Source organism: Glandiceps talaboti, chromosome 2 (assembly GCF_964340395.1).
Source record: "Glandiceps talaboti chromosome 2, keGlaTala1.1, whole genome shotgun sequence".
In the NCBI taxonomy this organism is placed as follows: domain Eukaryota; kingdom Metazoa; phylum Hemichordata; class Enteropneusta; family Spengelidae; genus Glandiceps; species Glandiceps talaboti.
In genome coordinates this window covers 8,188,378-8,210,368 of record NC_135550.1, presented here as the reverse complement: position 1 = coordinate 8,210,368, position 21,991 = coordinate 8,188,378, and the positions used below count along the sequence as shown (strand labels likewise).

General features: G+C 36.6%; 1 protein-coding gene across 1 annotated transcript; it reads left to right on the top strand.

Annotated features, from left to right (window-relative positions):
* The first annotated feature begins 36 nt into the window (after nucleotides 1-36).
* Nucleotides 37-21,566, top strand: LOC144453779 (gephyrin-like). Its single transcript, XM_078145133.1, has 18 exons — nucleotides 37-94; nucleotides 1,358-1,436; nucleotides 3,779-3,836; nucleotides 4,590-4,682; nucleotides 6,143-6,237; nucleotides 6,873-6,939; nucleotides 7,576-7,674; nucleotides 14,959-15,082; nucleotides 16,185-16,340; nucleotides 16,770-16,862; nucleotides 17,348-17,523; nucleotides 18,418-18,476; nucleotides 18,919-19,072; nucleotides 19,400-19,521; nucleotides 20,125-20,286; nucleotides 20,418-20,482; nucleotides 21,039-21,142; nucleotides 21,336-21,566. The coding sequence occupies exons 1-18, from the start codon at nucleotides 37-39 to the stop codon at nucleotides 21,564-21,566; spliced, it is 1,995 nt and encodes a 664-aa protein (XP_078001259.1).
* The last annotated feature ends 425 nt before the right edge of the window (nucleotides 21,567-21,991 follow it).

Below are 21,991 nucleotides of genomic sequence, written 5' to 3'. Positions count from 1 at the left end.
CACAGCGCCCTCTAACAGATTGATATTCATTTCAAAATGGCGACGTCTGCACACGAAGAAGAGCAAAATAAAGTAAAAGTTGGCATTTTAACAGGTAAACACATCTCATTATAACCGTTTTGCACTGAGTAATGTCGCATTAAAGAAGTGCTTTACACCATGGTCACAACCGAGTCCCACGAATGCACAGTTACAAACATGTTTAACCATGTGACGGCGCGATCATGATGAATGGGTTTGCACTGTTTATGAAATTGTGTGCTTCACCGCTTGTTCGTATACTTGCAACACAGCAGCTAGACTTTGACCAGACGTGGTTTAGTTAGACACCGCGTTGGCATCAAGACTATACAGCATCGTAGTCGTACATGTACATGTTTCACGACTCGAGTACAAAGTTAGTCTCAGCTTAGCGAGATACAGAATCAGATTTACATTGGGGGCCATACATCTGAGGCCAGTCTCTTATTCACTGCAGCCTCATATCAGATACAGTCTCATATACAGAAAATCACGATGACACCCGAACTACAGGAAACGACACTACTTCTACCCATCATAAAACATTATTTCTACAGACTTTTGAAACAGTGTTCGTTTCCTTTAAAGTTGCTATAGCCTGGGCTTAATTGTAAACATAAAATGTAACATGTAATACTAGTTAGTATATTTGCTGCCACAGATTTCGTCAAAACACTTTTCCAGAATTCGATGAGAAGTGGCTATGATGTTGTTACCTATCTCTGTCATTGTTTCAATCACAACATTGTTCATCTATTCCTTCAGACTTGTAAACACTTTCACTTTCAAATTAATATGACACAAATAAAGAGACATACAGAAATTTCTCATGATAGACGATCATATGTACAGGAGCGTAGGGACATATCCAAACATTCAGGCAAAGACCAGTATATGGTGAACTACATTCAGTCCATTCAACAAACACACTTGCCGTACATGCAGCTTCCAATGGAAATAACAGTAATATATTTCAAACCCCAGAAAGATTCTTTTAATATAACCTTGCTTCATTTAAAAACTCAATTTCCACTTCATTCTTTGAAGACATAGTGTGTTTCACACTTGTAATTTAGCTGATTGTAATAACAATGTATAGTACATCATGGTCTCTATGTAAATTATAATCAAATTAAACTCTTAATATACAGGTTTAAAATGTGGTCACTGCAGCATGCAATGCACGGCAACGGTGTCATTGTCGTCGTCCTTTGTATGGAATGTGTGTGTTTGTTTTGTGGTGAAAATTTCCAGCCATCTCATTCATACATTCATTAATTATTCTTTTCTTATTTCATCTCTTTTTTTTTTATACTACTTCAACTCATACTCTCAGTCAGTGATAGATGTTCCCAGGGAGATGCTGAAGACAAGAGTGGTGCAAACTTGCACCAGCTGATCACCAAGGAGAAAGGGTAAATTAATATTTTTTTCAGTGTTTATCTGAATGTTCTCCCCAGAAAATATCTGTTGAAATATGGACAGACATGTACAGTTTAGGGAGTCCTATTTTGTTTTACTAATGTACAATTGTAGAATCACTAGAGTGGAACCTGTTTGTTTATCAAATTTTGTGGAAAAATTTGACGTTTTCAGAATAAAGTTTGATTGATCTGCTGTATAGCAGTAGTTAATAGTGTACAACAGCTGTGACATCAAATAATCACTGGCTTGAGAACATGATTTTATTCTCTGTTTTGAGATTTCTGATGATGTCTTTTCCACAATTTTAACTTTATGAGTAGCTTGATATCTCTTTTGGGAAGGTATTCTGTTGTATTTCTGCAACTTGCGAGAGGTTGTTCGGTTAAACACTTACACCCAATTTACACAGTTCATGGCGACACAGTGACTTGAATGTCAGAGTCCAAGTAAATGAAATGTACATATATACATGTAGCATATCTTTTGAATGAAGTCAATATGATTCAATGTTGTTTTGGTAAGGTTGTGGCACCCCTGGTAACAAATGAGGAAGGAAATATGGTATTTAATAATAAGGGCATTTCTCCAACGAATTAGTGCTAAATACGGGTGCTCCTCAGGGATGTGTCTTGTCCCCTGTCCTTTTCTCTGTGTACACAAACGAACTTATGTGTAACAATGTTATTCTTACTTTAATCAAATTTGCAGATGACATGGCGCTGGTTGCCCGCTTAAAAGATGAATTTTCACTTGGTCAGTATTTTCTATACGTGAATACCCTAAAATCCTGGTTTGACAAGAGTTATCTTGAACTCAATGTTTGGAAAACGAAAGAGATGTGCATGGTTGGGGGACGGAAACAAGACACATCACTATGTCGATCTCTCACCATAAACGGGGAAGAAGTGGAGAAAGTACATATTTTTACATATCTTGGTACCATCCTAGCTTCCAACCTAAGTTTTACAGATAATGTCGATCATATTTTTAAGAAAGCACAGCAGCGCCTTTATCTGCTTCGTAAGCTCAATAGTTTTAACGTAAGTAAGGATATATTAGCATCAGTGTATCGCTCACTAATCGAAAGTGTATTGACATTTAATATTGTATCCTGGTATGGAAATCTCACCGTTAAAGACAGAACAAAGTTGTCGCGAGTCGTCAATCAGGCGGGAAGGATTATTGGTTCAAAGCAGAAACAATTATCCGAACTCTACCACCAGTCAATGAAACGAAAAGCTGTTCAAATTTTCAAGGATCAAAAACACCCACTACATAACCAGTTCCAAACTTTACCGTCAGGTCGGCGACTCAAAGTTCCCCTCGCAAGGAAAAATTGCTACAAAAAGTCTTTTATCCCATCTGCTATTTCTATTTTAAACTGTGGATTCACTGATTTGTAATAACTGTGTTTGGATTTTAGTACTGTATATATTTCCATAGACCTACATAGTATTGTTGTACATTTGTCTGTCTGGTTGTATGTTGTCTGTGATAGCGTTTTTATTCGTATTGGGATTTCTGAAATGCCAGAAGGAAATTTTCCATTATATGTTTTTAATTTAATGGACAATAAAGTTTTTGAATTGAATTGAATTGAATTGAAAAACTTACATCGCCTAATACATACCGGTACTTTGTTATGAAATTGAGGTGGGAAAACCCTGGGGAACATGACAGGGGAACTCGAGTAGATTTGATCTACTCACCAACCTTAACAAAAACGCTGGTAGGAAACATTGGTAAAATGACTAAGGAACTCAGGTAGATTTGACATACTCACCAAAAACACTGATAGGAAACACTTGTAACATACAGTAAAGATCAAGCATAATGGGAGATTGTGCATGAACTGTGCTCGCATCTTCAAAGCATTATGCTGGAAAACTTCATGAACAATGCTCTTGGGGATTAGTGTATGTAAACAACATTCAATTTGCACCTTTGAGGTGTCCACAGAGCATCTCATTAACAGTGCATCAAGTAAACAATGCATCAGCATCTCATTATAAACATTGAATCTTGATAGCAGAGTACATGATTATTACTAAGTCACAAACCATGTGCGCATAAAGTGCTGTTTATTCTGTATGAGAGATGCGAGCATTGTTCCATGCAGATGCTTTGATGATGCAAGAACAACAGTGTATCAATGCATAGTTAGCACCCCAATTGTGCAAGAATGATCCTTTTGTGATGCGCGCACTCAGGTGATGTTCTACATGTATGTGAGCTGCACTGTAAAAGGGGAACTCATATATAATAGATTTGACCTACTCACCACACTGGGTATGTCATGCTCTTTGTAATGATTATTCCTTGTCATTTTCAGGCTGAATGGTGAGGTTACCGTACAATCAATAGTTCCTGATGAGGTCGATAAAATAAAGGTACTGCACACACACACACACACACGCGCACACACACACACACACACACACACACACACACACACACACACACACACACACACACACACACACAATGTGATGTCCCATTTGTATATTTCAGTGTCACCATACAATTTATTATTATATGTACACTTTGCATCAAGGTTTTGAAATCAGACCTAAATTTGACTGATATATTTGGAAATTGAGAAATTGTCCTGATAGGTGAAGTCATTATTATTGCCCAGACCATATAAAAAATAAGATGATCATAACACATTAGATGATGCAGTTGACTAGTGTACTAGTGGAGTCATGATGGTCAAATGGTTAGAGTGGTGGGCTTGGAATCTACAGGTTGCAGATTCAAGTCCTGTCGCTGCCATTTGTGTCTGAATGGCTAAAGTCCTTGGGCAAGATTTGAACTACGACTGTATCCCAGTCAAGCCAGGTGTATAATTGGGGACCTGCTAGGATAGAGGTTGCAATGAGAATGTTTTTAATCCTATGCACTAATAGAAGATATAATGGATTGTATGCTCCCCAGGGATCAACATTTAGGTAGTATAAAGCACTAATTTAGATTCATGCCAGAGGTAACTTTGAAAACTATTTTTAAAAACCCAAGGTTATTACGTAGATGATCATGCCATTGGTATAACATAAGCCTTTGGAAGGGTTTCCTGTGATTGTTAGAAAACAATATAAAATAACAAATATAATTGATAAAGGAGACCCTCTTTGTATTTACAGGAGAAATTAACAGAATGGTGTGACACACTACATACACATCTCATTTTAACCACTGGTGGTACTGGTTTCGCACCACGAGATGTGACTCCAGAGGTATGTATATATGTACATGTAGGTACACATTACCTCTGACAAATTAAATCAGTATCGTCATTATAAAGATGGGGTATGTATTGTGTAGGAGTGTATAGACATATGGTCAACCTTTGTATATACTAAATTTAGTGTGAAAGGTCCAGTCATTGGTCCACTTATGTAACCACTCACTTCCCATGTAAGAGAGAGTGCATTATATAAGGTGGAAGGAATGCCTGGATTTTTCAGGTTATATACTAATGTAAGAAAAAATAATTAAAAGAATGAACACACAAAATGTATATTATAGTGAAAGGTATGTAGGTGTAATGATGGAGTACATACATGGGTAATTATGAGTCAAGATTTATTACCTAGACATGAGCTAAACTTACCAAATAAAATACTCTCGCAAAACATTGCCGATTCAGAACAACGTATGGCCAAATATGGAGAATAGTAATTTCTGAGAATCAGAATGGAATAGGGAACTTGCAATCCAGACTTAGCATGCTTAGCATGCTTAGATGCAAAGGACTATGGGATTATCTGTGGTTATCGTAATACCTAATCTGGGGCTACCAATAACAAAAACCTCCCACAATTGTCAGGGTAACTATGAATTGATCATTCGTGGGTGCAAACAATGTAACAATATTGTTTACAATACCAATTTATCAGTATTTATTATCACATTTCCCATGATGCAACATTCAACATGGCGGGTTTGCAAGTTCCCTATTGATCAGAGGTCACAGATCTCTCCCCTCAGCAGCCATACTGAAATCAATTTTCTCAGCCTTGTCGGCTTCACCATCACAAATTGTATTTATTGTTATGGGACAAATTCTTGTTTATTTGGTGTTATCATGCTACAAATCAGTGTGACAAGAGAAAGAATTGAAATGTTCACATTTGCAAAACTTGTTAGAACCATAGCAAAAATATTGGCGTACGTGTAGTGTATGTACTTTACATTATTACATGTATGTCACTTTGTGTTTTGTAGCGTGAAGAAAGTATATGAATGTTAAAGTGTCAATACAGATGAGGATTCGGTATTTATTTTGGATTTTGAATTTATAAAACAATTGTGTCGTGGCGTTTATTTGAAAAATTACTGTGAAACAACATATACCAAGTCCTTGTTAGTAGCTCAATAAATTGCAAAAAGATTAATAAATGTCAAAAATGTTCATACATTATAAATACAGTAACAAGCATTTTACACATTTTTGACATTTTTTTTGCAATTTCAATTGAGTTACAAACACAGACTTGGTCAATGTTGTTTGACATTGATTCTTGTGGCCACTTTAAAGTACAAATCTAAGGAACTTTCAACATGCTGGCACAGATAATCACTCTAAGTATTTTCAGTTCAAACCAGTAGGTTGCATGAGGAGTGCATGAATACCTCAATTGTAGTGTAATGAGAGATGGAGACAAATACAAATGCTTTTCTGCATTGTTTACAGGCTACCAAAGCAGTCATAGAAAAAGAATGCCCCGGACTAGCCACAGCCATGTTGATTGGTTCATTGAAGATTACATCAATGGCTATGCTGTCTAGGTGAGTTCATAATCAGTGATAAAATCTTCGTGGTCAGTCCATGGAAACCTTTTTAGTATAATAATAAAAAGATCTGAGTTATGGTTGTAATTTAGTTGTGTTTCTTTGTGCTCATACTGTTGATGTACAAAAAGTCACACTGTACCAGATGAGTGAGTTTCAACCAGAAAAGAACCATTTCATAGAGGGGTTGATAGGACTCAGTTGATTGGTTGGGTTGGTATGACTCTCTTGATTAGTTGGGATGATGGGCTTCACTTGATTGGTTGGTTTGGTAGGATTCACTTGATTGGTTGGGCTGGTATGACTCTCTTGATTGGTTAGGGTGACAAGCTTCACTTGATTCATTGAGGTTAGTAAGGTTCTCTTGATTGGTTGGTTTGGTAGGATTCACTTGATTGGTTGAGTTGTTAGGACTTTGTTGGTTCAAATTTTACAAATCTAACTAATTCATTTTTGTGCCACAAAATATCTAATTAGATCCTGTGTCTTGCATGATGTTAAAAGTTTTTAGTTTTTACGAAAGTAGTTTTTATCTAATATTTGTAGTTAGACAAACAGTTTAATTCATTTGTTTTACTTACCTGACATCGGAAGGAAAAATGGAATTTTAAAAAAAAATGAATTTCTTACAGACCAGTGTGTGGCATTCGTGGGAAAACTCTTATTGTAAACCTTCCTGGAAGTCTCAAGGGAGCACAGGTATGTTGAAAAAAAAGATGATTTATAATAATTTTTTTTTTTTTCATGGAAAATAGAAGACCATTGCCTGCTTACATTTCATAGCCACAAATTAGTTGTGTCTTTCCATGTACTGCAGTGCCAAATCTTTGACATGTAGATGTACATGTACATCCACAATTCCATCAAATCTGCTGTCAAGATATGATGTGAAATTAGCTGAAGAGCATACTCGTTTTTTTGTATACAAAAATCCAAAATTTGTTCAGTGTTTGTAAGAATGATGATATAGACTCCGTCCAATGGTGTTTACATAATATATCATTATTGATTGAACTTAAAGGGGCGCAAGCACACATAACCATCACTTGCAATTGACTGAACTCAAACTTGGTATTAAGATATAACTCATAAATGGTCCGATGACGTAATTTATGATATGTATCAAAAAATGTGACAGGAAATTCCTACTATACTATCAACTATTCTAGCAATGACAGAAGACAATCATTATCATAAAGTTATAGAAGACATGCATTGACATTAGCATAATACTGGAATGTAGTTTTATGTGTAAGTTTTTTCACTTGAGTACAGTGCTTCTAAACTCAGCTGGTGTCACTTTAAACACTGAAGCTTTTTTCATTCTCATTATAGGAATGTTATGAAATCATATTACCTGCTATACCACATGCCATTCATTTATTACAAGATGACAAGAAGAAAAGCAATGCAACTCATAAAGAAATGCAAAAGGTATGATTACTTTCATTTACTGTGTTCTAGGTTTCAGAGTACTGATTGTAGAAGTAAGTGTCATCAGTAGTATAGTACTGACTGTGTGTGTGTGTGTGTGTGTGTGTGTGTGTGTGTGTGTGTGTGTGTGTGTGTGTGTGTGTGTGTGTTGTCAAAATAATTCAAATGAAATCATGATGCTGTCCACTATTCAAAAATCTTCTAAATACCCATTTTTACCATGTGCCTAGTAGCTCAAGGATCCGTAACTAGCCATCAATGTAGTCTACGAAATACAACATTTTTTGTTGTGGTTCAAAATGGCAAAAAGTGGGTTCTCCTCTGAGGATAGGACAACACTCAGTGTTGGTGTGTCTGAGTAGTTTGTCAAATTGGTTTAGAGAGCACACTGCTTGCACTGGTAATTGACATAAAAATTGAACTGTATGGTGTTATTGTTACTGGGTTCTCCTCTGTGTTATCACACAGCAAAGGATATGAGAGGGATAGGATAGACAAATGCTAAATATTCATTTATCTGTGCTATGCCTTAAAGTCATGTGACAAATTGGCTTAGAGAGCACACAGTTTGTACTGGTAATTGTCATAAAAATGAACTGGATGGTGTATTTTTAACTGGTTACTCCATACTTGGGTTCTGAGACTATTAGTTAGATGAATGTAGATATAAATCCAGTTATTGATAGAAGTATTGTAATAAAATTCTTTCATTATTTGCTGTCGTGATTCCTTTTGATTTATCCCTTTACAGTTTCAGCCAATAACATGATACAATGTTTATCATATTTTCATGAATGGATTTTTTTTTCTCAGTCTGTATGGGTTTGGTCATTTTAGTTAAGACAGTAGACAGATAGTTGATTGGCACAAAGTAAACAATCTTGTTACAGCTAATGGTACAGGAAAGTAACTCGGATTTCTCTTTTTTTTCACCGTTTTATGCATGCAAGTTTTCCATTTATAAGCCTACATCAACAGCATACTGAATATCATTTCATGGTTACTAGTAAGTGTACATGTAACTGGAATTGCAAGTCAGTACCAACGGACGGTTTGTGGTGGAAAGAGTTTTGAACTATGCTTAGACCGATCCAATACCCTGTATTTTGTTCAATGAATACCCTGTACATCTTTAAATAGTCCTTGATGCCTTGACGTTTAACATTTTACAGACTGTGAACATAGTCGATCAGATCACAGATAATGCCCACAAAGATAACACCGAAGATAGCCAAGATACACAGATGAGAGAACAGCCTGAAAAGTCAGAAGGGAGGAGGAAACAAAATCAAACAGCTTTAGCGAATCAGTCAGTTTTCCCAGTTGCTATTATCCAAGCACGGGAGGATGGACATTCAGTGGAATTGCCAGAGACAAGGAACAGTCAGACAGTGTTTAATGAAGAAGGACAACATCTAACACACCTGCATCTAGCAAACAGACCTTGTCAAAGCCGACCTCTTCAGGCAGCACAGAAGCAGACAGAAAAAGACAGTAATGTTGGTGACTTTGATTTGATTGCACCACAAGGTCAAGTTCCTATTCAGGAAGATAGTAGCAGCGATCACACCTACTCGCATAGGCCAGCAGATTTGTCATTAAGTGACACTGGTGATATCCAAAGCTCTAACGTCCAAGGAAACCAAGACACGTGTCAACATGCAACGACAACCACAACTAACCTGTCTCAGGCAACAAGAGATATAGATATATTTGAGTTTGATGAACCTGACATTGACACAGCCAACAACAGTAGTAAAAAGAGAAAAAAGAGAAGTAAATCATGTGATAAAAGTGATAGAATATCGTGGAAGTCGTGTAGTGATTATATCCAGGTGCCAGTAGGGAACGCTTTGAAGGAACATCTCACCTCGCATCCTTTCCTCAAAGATGTGACTCTCAATCGTGGAAAACGCGATGTGAAACGTGACTTAGTGACATTGAAAAGACAGAACTCAGCCATTGATTGCGGAAGCTGGCAACGTGGGAGACATGTCCATGAACGAAATCGATTGGATGACTACTTCATTCCAACAGAGCAAGGAGAAAATAAGATGGAAATGATCAAGGCAAAGAAGAGGAAGGATGAGTATGTTGTGGCGTGGTACTTGTTTTGTCCAGGACATGGCAACTGTAAACGTACATGTGGTGGATATGGTGTGTGTGTTGCAGGTAAGTGATGGTAACTGTAAACGTACATGTGGTGGATATGGTGTGTGTGTTGCAGGTAAGTGATGGTAACTGTAAACGTACATGTGATGGATATGGTGTGTGTGTTGCAGGTAAGTGATGGTAACTGTCAATGTACATGTGGATATGGTGTGTGTAAAGTGATGGCAACTGTAAACGTACATATGGTGGATATGGTGTGTGTGTTGCAGGTAAGTGATGGTAACTGTAAACGTACATAGGTGGTGGATATGGTGTGTGTGTTCTATGTAAGTGATGGTAACTAAATGTACATGTGTTGAGTACGATGTGTGTGTTGCAGGTAAGTGATGGGAACTGTAAACGTACATGTGGTGGATATGGTGTGTGTGTTCTAGGTAAGTAATGGTAACTGTAAACATACGTGAGGTGGATACGGTATGTGTGTTCTAGATAAGTGATGGGAACTGTAAACATACTTGAGGTGGATACGGTATGTGTGTTCTCGGTAAGTGATGGGAACTGTAAACATACATGTGGTGGATATGGTGTGTGTGTTCTAGGTAAGTAATGGTAACTGTAAACATACGTGAGGTGGATACGGTATGTGTGTTCTAGATAAGTGATGGGAACTGTAAACATACTTGAGGTGGATACGGTATGTGTGTTCTCGGTAAGTGATGGGAACTGTAAACATACATGTGGTGGATATGGTGTGTGTGTTGCTGGTAAGTGATGGTAACTGTAAATGTACATGTGGTGGATATGGTGTGTGTGTTGCAGGTAAGTGATGGTAACTAAACATACATGTGGTGGATATGGTGTGTGTGTTGCAGGTAAGTGATGGTAACTGTAAATGTACATGTGGATACAGTGTGTGTGTTCAAAGTAAGTGATGGTAACTAAACGTACATGTGGTGGATACGGTGTGTGTGTGTTTCTGTATAATAAAATGTGTTTATTTGAACATTTGTCAAAAAAGGTCTTCTTACCCTGTGTAGGTCAAGTGTATTTATGCTCTGAGTGTCTGTATGTCAGTATGTGTTCGCATCCTTCTGTCCAAGTGTTTGTAAACATGTCCCCCAAACATTCCTTTATGTTCAGTTTTACTAGTTACATGTAACGCCATTGTGTCTTTATCATATCACAGGTTGCAAGGGTGTAGCTCACAAACAAGACAGACACAATTGCTCTTTACTCATCGCACTGAAGATCTTCCTCGGTGATTTAAGTCAATGGAGAGTTAAGATTACTGGCAACCATGTTCCACCATCTGGTCCGTTTCCATGGATACCACCTCCCAAGGATAGTTTACGACTAGACCAGGATGTGAGGGATGTGATTATGTCATGTGATACCAGGCAATCAACAAGAGACATTTATGAAGTTGTAAGGAGTCATTCGGCGGTGTCTTCCGAGAAAATACCATGTATTTCAAAACAAAGGGTGACTTTCTTTGTTACCGGAATGAGAAAACGACGCAAACAAGTCAGTTACAGTGTGAGACTGAAAGATCCTTTGGGAGATAATGAAGTGTGTGATGACAGTGAACACAGTGGCATGACAACAAATTCATCTAAGAAAACAAATGATAATCAGATGAGTGTAAGAGAACAGATCGACTCTGGACTACTATCACAAGAGGAGGGATGCAGTACACCGGGTTCTCCTACCGCTCCAAAGACGTCAGTTTTCAAAGAGGAACTCGTCCAAGGACAAAGTGCATCAGGGAAAACTAGCGGAAATATATTACGACTCCAGATCGAATCAGCCACTACAAGACGAAGTAGAAATGTTGCACGAAAGCAAACACCCAGTGCACTGCAGGCATTAGAGAGAATAGACAATGCAGAGGACCTTGTCTCAGACTGATGATAATGAGTATAGAAAACTTGAATAATTCCAATCACCTTATTCCTTTATAAAGACACTCAAGGTGATAGCGCCCTCTAGCCATGTAGTTGTGCTGTACACTAATGAAAGATAAATATCACTCTTCATCACTACATCACCTATGTATCTGCCTCTAGAGGGCAGTATTTCTGTGTGGTTGTATCAAAGAGAAAAGCTGAAGGGTATGCACTGTAATTAGTCAGTATGAAGACAGACAAGAAACTTTCTCTATTCTACAAATTTACGCAAAAAAAAGAAGTTTCTTGTCAGCATGCATATCACTTAAATACCCTCATGTCGATCTTTCTTTGTGTTTGTCCAGCCCATGCAGTCTGCAGATCAGTGGGAGAAACACAAAAATAACCCTCCCTACTTCAGTGAAGACAACTGCAGAGCTAAACTTGAACAAGCAAATGATATCTGCCCCATACACACTTGCTGTAAAGTACTAAATAAAAAGAACAGTAACTGCCATAAATATCAGATGGAGTGACAGGTTTGTTAAGATTAAGAAAAAAAATTCCCATCTTTGCACCACTTTAGAAAAACTGACATGACCAGAAACAATAATATATATTTCTTTTGGCCTTAGCTAGGCAAATCAGTAACAGACAATGTCAATGGACTTTACAAACTATATTTTATATCACTGCCACCTTCAACCCTTTCATTGTCTGTGTCTCAACATCAGCCATAGTTTATAAATTTGTCTTCTTCCTCACTCCATGCTGTCAGACCAGTAAGGGACGATTGCACAATGTCACACAAGCTCAATAAACAAACTTCATTCATTTGGGGGGGGGGGGGGGGTCTGGCATCATTGTAATTGCTGAACTTCATTTTTTACACTTCGAACCAAATTTCTAAAACTTCCACACCTTCAATGATAACAGGTTCTGTATACTACTGAGTTGTTTACTGCTGATATGATATGCAGTGCTGGGTTTCTGGTAATATTTTTAATGTATTGACTATCGTGTTTGTAAATTGTATTGATCATAGTGGTTGACTGCTACAAATTTCACATCAGTTTACACCATATATAAACATGCTGATATTGCACTTGTGAACATTCATATATAGGGGAGGGGGACAAGGCTTTGGCCTAAAGGAACAAAGTTGATTTATTGAGCTTGTGTGACATAGTGCAGGTTTGTAGCCGTAGTGTTATGCAATCCTGTCAATTCTTCCTAAACGTCTGTAACTGTTTTGATTTGAGTGATTCTAGGTACAAAAGTTGATTATACCATTAAATTATTTACAAGTCAGCCTCCAATGACCCTGATATATCGACCAATAGAAATCTACTATTTGCTCCAATGTACTATTTCATGAAGAGATCGGCTCAAAGCAGTTGAACAATAACTTCTGCTTTGGCCTCCTTCTCAACATGCTAACAAAGAATGCATTTTTGCAACACTATTGTACATCAAACTATTGTATGGCCACTGAGTGATCATTTTGACACTGTCAATAATCAAACCAACCAATGAGGGTTGAATTCTAAGTTGGTTAGAGTTCAGATCTCTTCATCCAGAAGTTTGGTTCTGCTTCACATTCAAATCTATCAATGAAGATCTGTCTTATCAAACGCCAACCTATACATGATGTTGTATGTCCACCTTTTGTTGGTTTGTATTCATTGCATAATGTATTTCATATACTGCCTATCTCTCATTCTTCGACCATAGTTGGTAGTAACAATGTCATCATTAGATATTATTCACTGATATTTTCTTTCAATCAGCCAAGGAAAATAAGAGTGACCTAAGGGGCCTTGTCACTACTAGTCGCTGTACAAGTAGTGGCAAACCCTTACGTCATGAGCATTTTCCGGCTGAATGAAGGAAAATATTGGGGAATTATATAATTATACCTCCTCAAGGTTAATGTATGAAAAATTGAGAAAAATAAATAATGGTGATTTGGAACAAACGTTTTGGTTTGTATTTCGAGCATTATAGAACACATGATGTAGACATGGGTTGTTGTGTTGTAGAACAATTAGGATATCGAATCCATATTTTCTGTTCAAAGACAATAACTTGGCTTGTGCATGGTATAATGTGTGTACAGTGATACACAGTACAATACAAGGTTACAGGAATGTATTGTATCAATGTTTTCATACAACTTAACTCACAACAGTAGTGCAGACTTTTAGTGGAAGGAGCAACATGCATCAAGTGAAACAATGAAAGATGGATGCTACTTTATACGAAGTACTTTATATGGAGTTGAACAGCCAGTCTCAATATATCATAGAGATAATACTTAGAAGCACTACAATCTCATGAAAGGTAGTTCATAGTATATTACAGTGTGAAGTTTCTTGAATGTAAAATCATGATATTATGATGATTGCGATGTAGTTTTCTACTTCCATAGCAAACAATAAAAGTGTTTTCATATACAGCTGGTACAGTTTGTGGCATTTGAATTGACCTTGCTTGAGGTTTTACTGTGTTACACAAATATATATATTTTTGTAAAGGTAGTCTTTGCTAGGAGAAGAGTTGCCTGACAAAAATGGCAGTCTGTTCTTGTTTGGTTGTGATCGACTGGATGTATGTGAAAGTGGTTTTAGGGGTAGGTGTGTCCTCAAATGAAAGGCGCTATTTTTTTTTCCAATCCTGTCCTTATTATGCAGGGACTTACAAGAAAACACAGTGTTTACCAAAAAGTGAGGGGCTTTGAGTGACTCATTGAAATTCTTTTGTGATGAGAAATGAGATGATAAGAAGTATAGAATTCATGTGAATTTGAGAAATGGTTTCTTCATGTTGATGAACTTAGGTTTATTTCACACAGGAAAATTACTTCAGTCTATATCCTTATGAAAGCTTGTATTATGTTAGGCATTTTTATGACGATCAACTAATTATGTCTCTTAGGGTTGTATTACAAACCTAAGTTTTCAGGGTTGTTGGTGGACGAGTGGTTAAACCACTTGCCTCTTACCAGGTCAGGTTTGATTAAATTTACCACGCTGTAAGTAAGAAGAATGTCAATCAGTTTGACTCTTCTGAACAATGCAGGTTTTCCCGGGTTCTCAGGATTCCTTCTGCATTAACACGGAACCCATGAGGGATAGCCCTCACTGGACTTCTTGGGAGACAAGTGTTTATATATACTATCCATTATAAATGAAGAAATTTTTTTGTGTTTAAATACACAAAAACTGTTGAAATGCATGAAATATGACTTGAAGCTGTTCAAAATACTGTATTTCTTATTTCAAAGCATCACCATGGTCATCGACACCATCATCATCACAGCTATGAAGAGCCACATCACCATCACCATGGAAATAAAAACAGTCACCATAGACACCATCAAAGCAAGGATGAGGATCGAAAACACAAAGGTACAGTGGTTGTTGTACATTTATTCCCAAAATATCTTGATTTCCAGTAGAAGTATTTACTGTAGCTGTCACAGACCAAGATTACTGCCAAGATTCCTGAATATATTAGCATCGTTTTTAGAAGTACCAAGGCTCTTACTGCCCATTTCATGTTAGCGTTCACTGGTTTTGTTTGATACATCCGTGCAGAAACCAATAAGAAACTGCAGATGCCAATTCTTGAATGAATACAATTTTTGTCAAAATGAAATGAACTAATGTAAATGCCACCATGCAGACATCAAATGCAAAACGTTGGCACCTGCATGTCTGCATCTAGTTGTAATTGTGTTTAAATGGTTTATTTGATTGAGACAAACTGGAGTTAGAAATTGCGAAGTCGCTATCTTTAAATGTAGAATGTACAGTTTGTTATTGGTTTCTGCATGGTTATATCAAACAAAATAAGTGAACACAAAGATGAAATATCATGGGCTGTATGACTTGCACTTCATGTAAATCAAGGCTTGTAATATTGGTACTTTATCATTTCAATCTTCAAATTTACTGTTTCTATGAAAAAAAACAACCCCGTATTTAATAGGTACAAAACTAGTCTGAAATTACAACAATTTTTTATACTCGCTCAGTTTTAACCAGGCCTTATCAGTAACATTCAACACTTGCTCTTTGAATTACATATAAATTTATGCAAATGGTTCTTTTGACCTTTACCATTTCATTCTTTGAATTGACAAACTTACCCTTTCCAATGCCTGCTTAAGTGCTAAATGTTTCGTCAGGCATTCTAGTCACATTTTTACTCAATAAAGTAATCCAATTTTTGCACCCATCTGAAAAGTTGTATTGCAATATCATTAGATGCTACTCCGTTTACGAAACTGTCGAGATACATCATTTATCCTTATATATTCTCCAAGAGACAAGAGCTAGAAGGTATGACGACCAGCTAACAATGTGTGTAGACAGTGCAGTAAACAGGCCAATTAGATACAAAAATTGCACAGAACTTAAAAGTGTTAGAATTGCTGACAACTATAATTGTGTTCATATTTGTCATATCAGTGTCTAAGACTGACATAAATGTACTGTGTTCATTCAGGTCCAGGTCATCATAGCCACCATGAACATCATGATGTTGAGAAAGTAGCAAGACGTCCAAGACATTCTCCGTATCCAATGGTAACATTTGAGGAAGCGTTGAATGGTGTAATGGACAGTACATGTATGCTTGGAACAGAAAAAATGTTGATAAAAAGTAAGATATCATGTTAAAAACTTCCAAAGAATTGATAATGTTCATTATATCATTCACAAGCCAAATTGAACAAAAAATATGGAAAATATACTCTGGTCATTCTACATCACAGCAACGCACGTCTATGTCATGACAATGCCCATCTACGTCACTGGTTCTGCCTTGTTCTAAAAATGAGTCAAAAATGTTCAAAATTGCCATTACTTACCCCGTTTTTTTTCTGTGATATTGCTGGCAATGGTATAATTATGTTATTCTCCAATATTTTTCTTCATTCAGCCGGAAACTACTTGTCTAGAGACTCATAGTAACAAAGGTCCCTTAGGTCACTCATAATTTCCTGAATGAAGAAACATATTGGGGAATAATATCTAATAATGGACAGGGCTTTCATATTTGCATACCTTTCTATCTTCTGTTTCCATGTAGATGCCTTAGGATATATCCTAGCTACTGATGTACATGCTGAAGTAGCTGTGCCACCATTTCCAGCCTCTGTAAAGGATGGCTATGCTGTCATAGGTGAGTTTACTGCCCAGTTCAGACTAAGATTTGAAATTAGGCATGAAAAACAAGAGTTATAGGAAATGTTGGAGTTGAACAAGTATGTTAATTAGTTGATCAATGACGTCACCTTCCAACTGCTAAGGGATGGGCTTCAATATACATTCTCTTCCCACATTGATAGATAGATAGATAGAGAGTGGTGGCACAGACTATATTATTTGTTGACAACGAAGTATGATGTTGTCTAATATTGACAATTGTGTTAAACTTTACTCCAGAAAGTGAAAGGAACAGAGGGATATCCGAAAGGGTTACCGGTACTACCGGGGTAGTCCCGTTAAACAAAACTGAACTGAACTGAATTGAACATGATACAACCAGTGAAAGTGCTGAATATAGTCCAGCATACTGAAATATATCATGAAGTATTATTTTCATCAAATTTCATTTATTTTTAAACAAATTGTTTATTGAAGTAATTATTACCATGTTAATTTCAGCTAGTGATGGTGACGGTGTGCGACAAGTCATCAGTCAGAGTACGGCAGGTAGTGTACCATCAAGAGAGGTCAAACCAGGTCATATTATGCGTGTGACAACTGGTGCCCCAGTACCAGTCGGTACTGATGCTGTGGTCCAAGTAGAAGACACAGAACTTATCAAAGATACCGATGATGTATGTATTGATGTTGTCATTCATTTCTTTTTAAAGGTCCTAAATCGAATTAGGATTGAAACATGGATGTGAAATCTAGCTGTCTGGCAGAGGTATTAATTAAGATGATGTGTTTTAGGGTTTATGACTATAACAGCATAATTAGATATTATTCCCCATTATTTTTCTTCATTTTAGCTAAAAATATGACTGGCCTAAGGGAGCTTTGTCAATACAAGTCACTAGACAAGTAGTGCTAAACCCTTAGGTCACAAGTATATTCCAGCTGAATGAAGTTTAAATATTGAGGATAATATAATTATACCTCCTCAAGCATAATTTATGAAAAATTGGGAACAATAATGGCAATTTGACTTATATTTCAAACACTGCAAAACCAGTTACATAGACACAGGTTGTCGTGACATAGGTTGACTAGGGTATATACCATCCATATTTTCTGTTCAAAGACAATAACTTGGCTTGAGTATGGTATACTTGTCATTGAGGGGATTCTAAACAGAACTCCTTTGTTCAGAAGTCAAAGTGTTATCATCTAGCAAGTAAAACAATAACCTTAATTTGCAAAATAATCGACTTTGATCATTCATGCATATGTTGCATACGGTCTTCTGGCAAACGTTCTTACAGTTGTTTCACTCGTTTCTCTCTATATCATGTTTAAACAAGGTGTACTTTTTATTTCAAAATGTGACATTACCACTTTACATCACTGCTTTTCAAACTCTGTTCATGATTGAGTACAATTTCCACAAACTTTTAGTCCCAGACATGTCTTTCCGTGATAATATGACTGATTATATATATACAGAATAAAATTCTACTTTGTTTTCAAATGTTTACCTTTCAGTGAATCATATCTGTTCATTTTCATTCCTTATTTTCTGCATCTAGGGTTGTACAGAGTTAGAAGTACGTATACTAAAGGCACCAAAGGCAGGCCAAGATATTAGGTAAGCCTTAGGTATTATATTACTAACCATTATGAAAGTACTTTGATAATAATAATGTGTCCAAGATGACACTATCCAGAGTGTGATATTCAAACTAGTTTGTCTCTATCTGTGACACCTGCTTATCTCCATTTTGCATGCAGCTGTCTGTTTGCAATCAAACCTTGCACAAAGAATAGACATTGCATTCAAACCTTGCACAAAGATCAGACATTGCATTCAAACCTTGCACAAAGATCAGACATTGCATTCAAACCTTGCACAAAGATCAGACATTACATTCAAACCTTGCACAAAGATCATACATTGCATTCAAACCTTGCACAAAGATCAGACATTGCATGCTATATAATTCAATGATATCATTTTTAATGACAAAATATATGTATACCTGTGACTATGATATTTGAAATTGAAATTTATCATATTTTGTGACCTCTAGACCTACTGGTGTGGATATCAAGACAGGAGATTTGATTTTGAACCAAGGGATAAAGTTAGGTCCTGCAGAATTAGGAGTTGCTGCATCAGTTGGTGTGAAAGAAGTGTTGGTGTATTCCAAACCAACAGTAGCTGTAATGTCAACAGGAGACGAGGTAGGCACACAATATGGCTAATACTTTGAAGGATAACACATAAATACTCTCTCTACTTTTCTTATCAGGATTAGGAGTTAGGCATAAATTATGGTTAGTTGTAAATGAAAAGTTTTACTTACAGAGTCAAAATATTTTTGAAGCAAATCTCTAAGTTTTGTTGACTTGACATTATCATCAATACTGACAAGACGTCAGCAAAAATTTGGGAATCGCTTTCCCTTTTCATTTGTAACTATGAATATTCATTCTCAAACATAATAAGTTATTGAATCTTACACATACATGTATAATAAGTTTTACAATCAATGATTTTATGATTTTTAGTTGGCAGAACCAGGTGAAAATTTACAAGAGGGACACATTTATGATAGTAATCGTACATCATTGCTTGCTTTGCTGAAACAACATCAATTTCCTACAGTGGATAGTGGAATTGCAAGGGACAGGTAAGTCATCTTTCTGTTCTTTTTTATGATATTTGAAGCAGACGAAACAAATGTAAGGTTCTTGGTGTTGTATTTTGGAGTGAAATAGTTTTAAGTAGTATTCTTTATTCACATTGGGCAAGTTTGCTCATCAGTGTCAGATAACAGACAAAAAATAACAAACTCACTGACAAAGAGGACCAATTGTATTAGACACAGCTTGAAGAAGCAATACATATCTACCAAAGAAAGCCAAATCCAAATCAGAATACAGGCATCGAGATCCCATCTCACTCCAAGTCATTTCATGTGTTATGAGTAAAGGCATGTAATGACAGTCCATTGTAGTACACCCTTGACGAGGCTAAGAGACAGCATCGAAAATTTGGCAGTCTCTTCAATAAAATATTTTTTTTTACGCTCTCAATAGAAATTTTCATTATGTAAATATGAATGCATAAACAGTCATTCTTGATAAATGGCAAAAGTTACATGACTATGCTCATGAAATAAATACCAGCAGACACTCATTAGTTCCACAATAACTCTGGTATATTTTATAATAAATCTGATGATCAAAGTTCATATTAATCTCTTGCCTGTGTTTTCTTCATGTTCCTGTAGTCTTGATGCACTAGAAAGCACAATGAAAGCTGCCCTAGACAAAGCTGACGTTGTCATAACAACAGGGGGTGTATCCATGGGAGAAAAAGACCTTCTAAAATACATGCTACAAGTGAAGTTGAAAGCTGAAATATTGTTTGGTAGAGTCTTTTTGAAACCAGGGTAAGTAAATGTAGGGTACTGCATGTTTGAATTGATATTATTCATTGTGTGCCATTATTACCTGACATTAAATTTTGCTTTAAATTGTAATTTTTATCATTGAGTCAATTTGAGGATTTTTTTGTTGACAGGAAACCGACGACATTTGCCACTTTGACTTACAATGACAAGAAGAAACTATTCTTTGCACTACCAGGTAAGTGATGGGGTGTTGGCATAGGAACAGATGCATAAACCATAGGTATGTGTGTGAGTCTAAGGGTTTACAGTTTGGACAGGAACAGATGCCCATTGTAGGTATACGTGAATTTGGAGGTTTACAGTTGGGACAGAACAGTCACACATATCATAGGTATGCATGAGTTTTGGGGTTTAGTTGGGACAGGAATAGACACACACATCATAGGTATGAATGAGTTTTGGGGTTTAGTTGGGACAGGAATAGACACACACATCATAGGTATGAATGAGTTTTGGGGTTTAGTTGGGACAGGAATAGACTCACACATGCATGTATATACACTTGCACAACCTAGTGTCTATATTTACATACATATATGTATGATGATGATGACAGTGGTGATGATGATGATGATGATTTTGTTGGTGGCGGCAACAGTGGCGACAGCAATGGTGGTGGTGACAGTGACGACAATGAAGGTGACAATGATGATGACAGCAATGACGACGAAAACAGCTGATGATGATGATGACTATGATGATGATTTTTGTTTTCTTCCAATCTCTTCCAGGTAATCCTGCATCATGCATGGTTTGTTGTAATCTATTTGTTCTTCCATCCTTGAGAAAAATTATGGGATATCAGAATCCGGCTCTTACCAAAATTAAAGTCAAGGTAAAATTTGCAATAATTAATATCTTATTTTTATCATCAGTGAAATGTGGTGAGATCCAAGACAATTTGTGTACTTTTATGTGTTTTTTAAAAACTTTTTTTTTGTATATCTCAAAATGACCGAGCTGCCCACCATGAGCACCAAGTTGTTTTCATCAATTTCATCTAAAATCAACTTTATATCTTATTTCAGTTATCAAGTGATACTCTATTGGACTTCAGACCAGAGTTTCACCGTGTCATCCTTGACTGGTCATCCCATGATCCGATACCATCTGCAGTCAGCACTGGAAGCCAAAGAAGTAGTCGTCTTTTGAGTTTAAAAACAGCCAATGCCTTGCTGGCGTTACCACCACGTAGTGATGAACATCAGAGATTAAAGAAAGGGTCATTAGTTGATGCATACATCATTGCAGATGTGTAACTGCATACTTAATGAGGATAACATTTTAAGGGTCTAGTCATTGTAACTGTAAGGGAGGGGGGGGAGGGGTTCATGATTTCTACCAGCAATGAACATCAAAGATTAAAGAAAGGATCATTGGTCAATGCATACATCATTGCAGATGTATAACTGCATACTTAATGAATGAGGGTAACATTTAAGTTTGAAAAAGCATTTACATGTCAACATTAGATGTGAAAACAGTTGTCTGACAAAGCTATAGAAAAACTTTATTCAGAATAAAAGAATAATCCTATGTAATCCTCATGGCTCCACTGATAAGATAATACTAATGTGAGAACCTGGGATTGAAAACCTGCCTTTAAGGGTCTAGTAACTGTAACTGTAAAGGAGAGGGGGGGGGGTCTTGATTTCTACCAGTGTGAATTCATCAAATCTTTAAT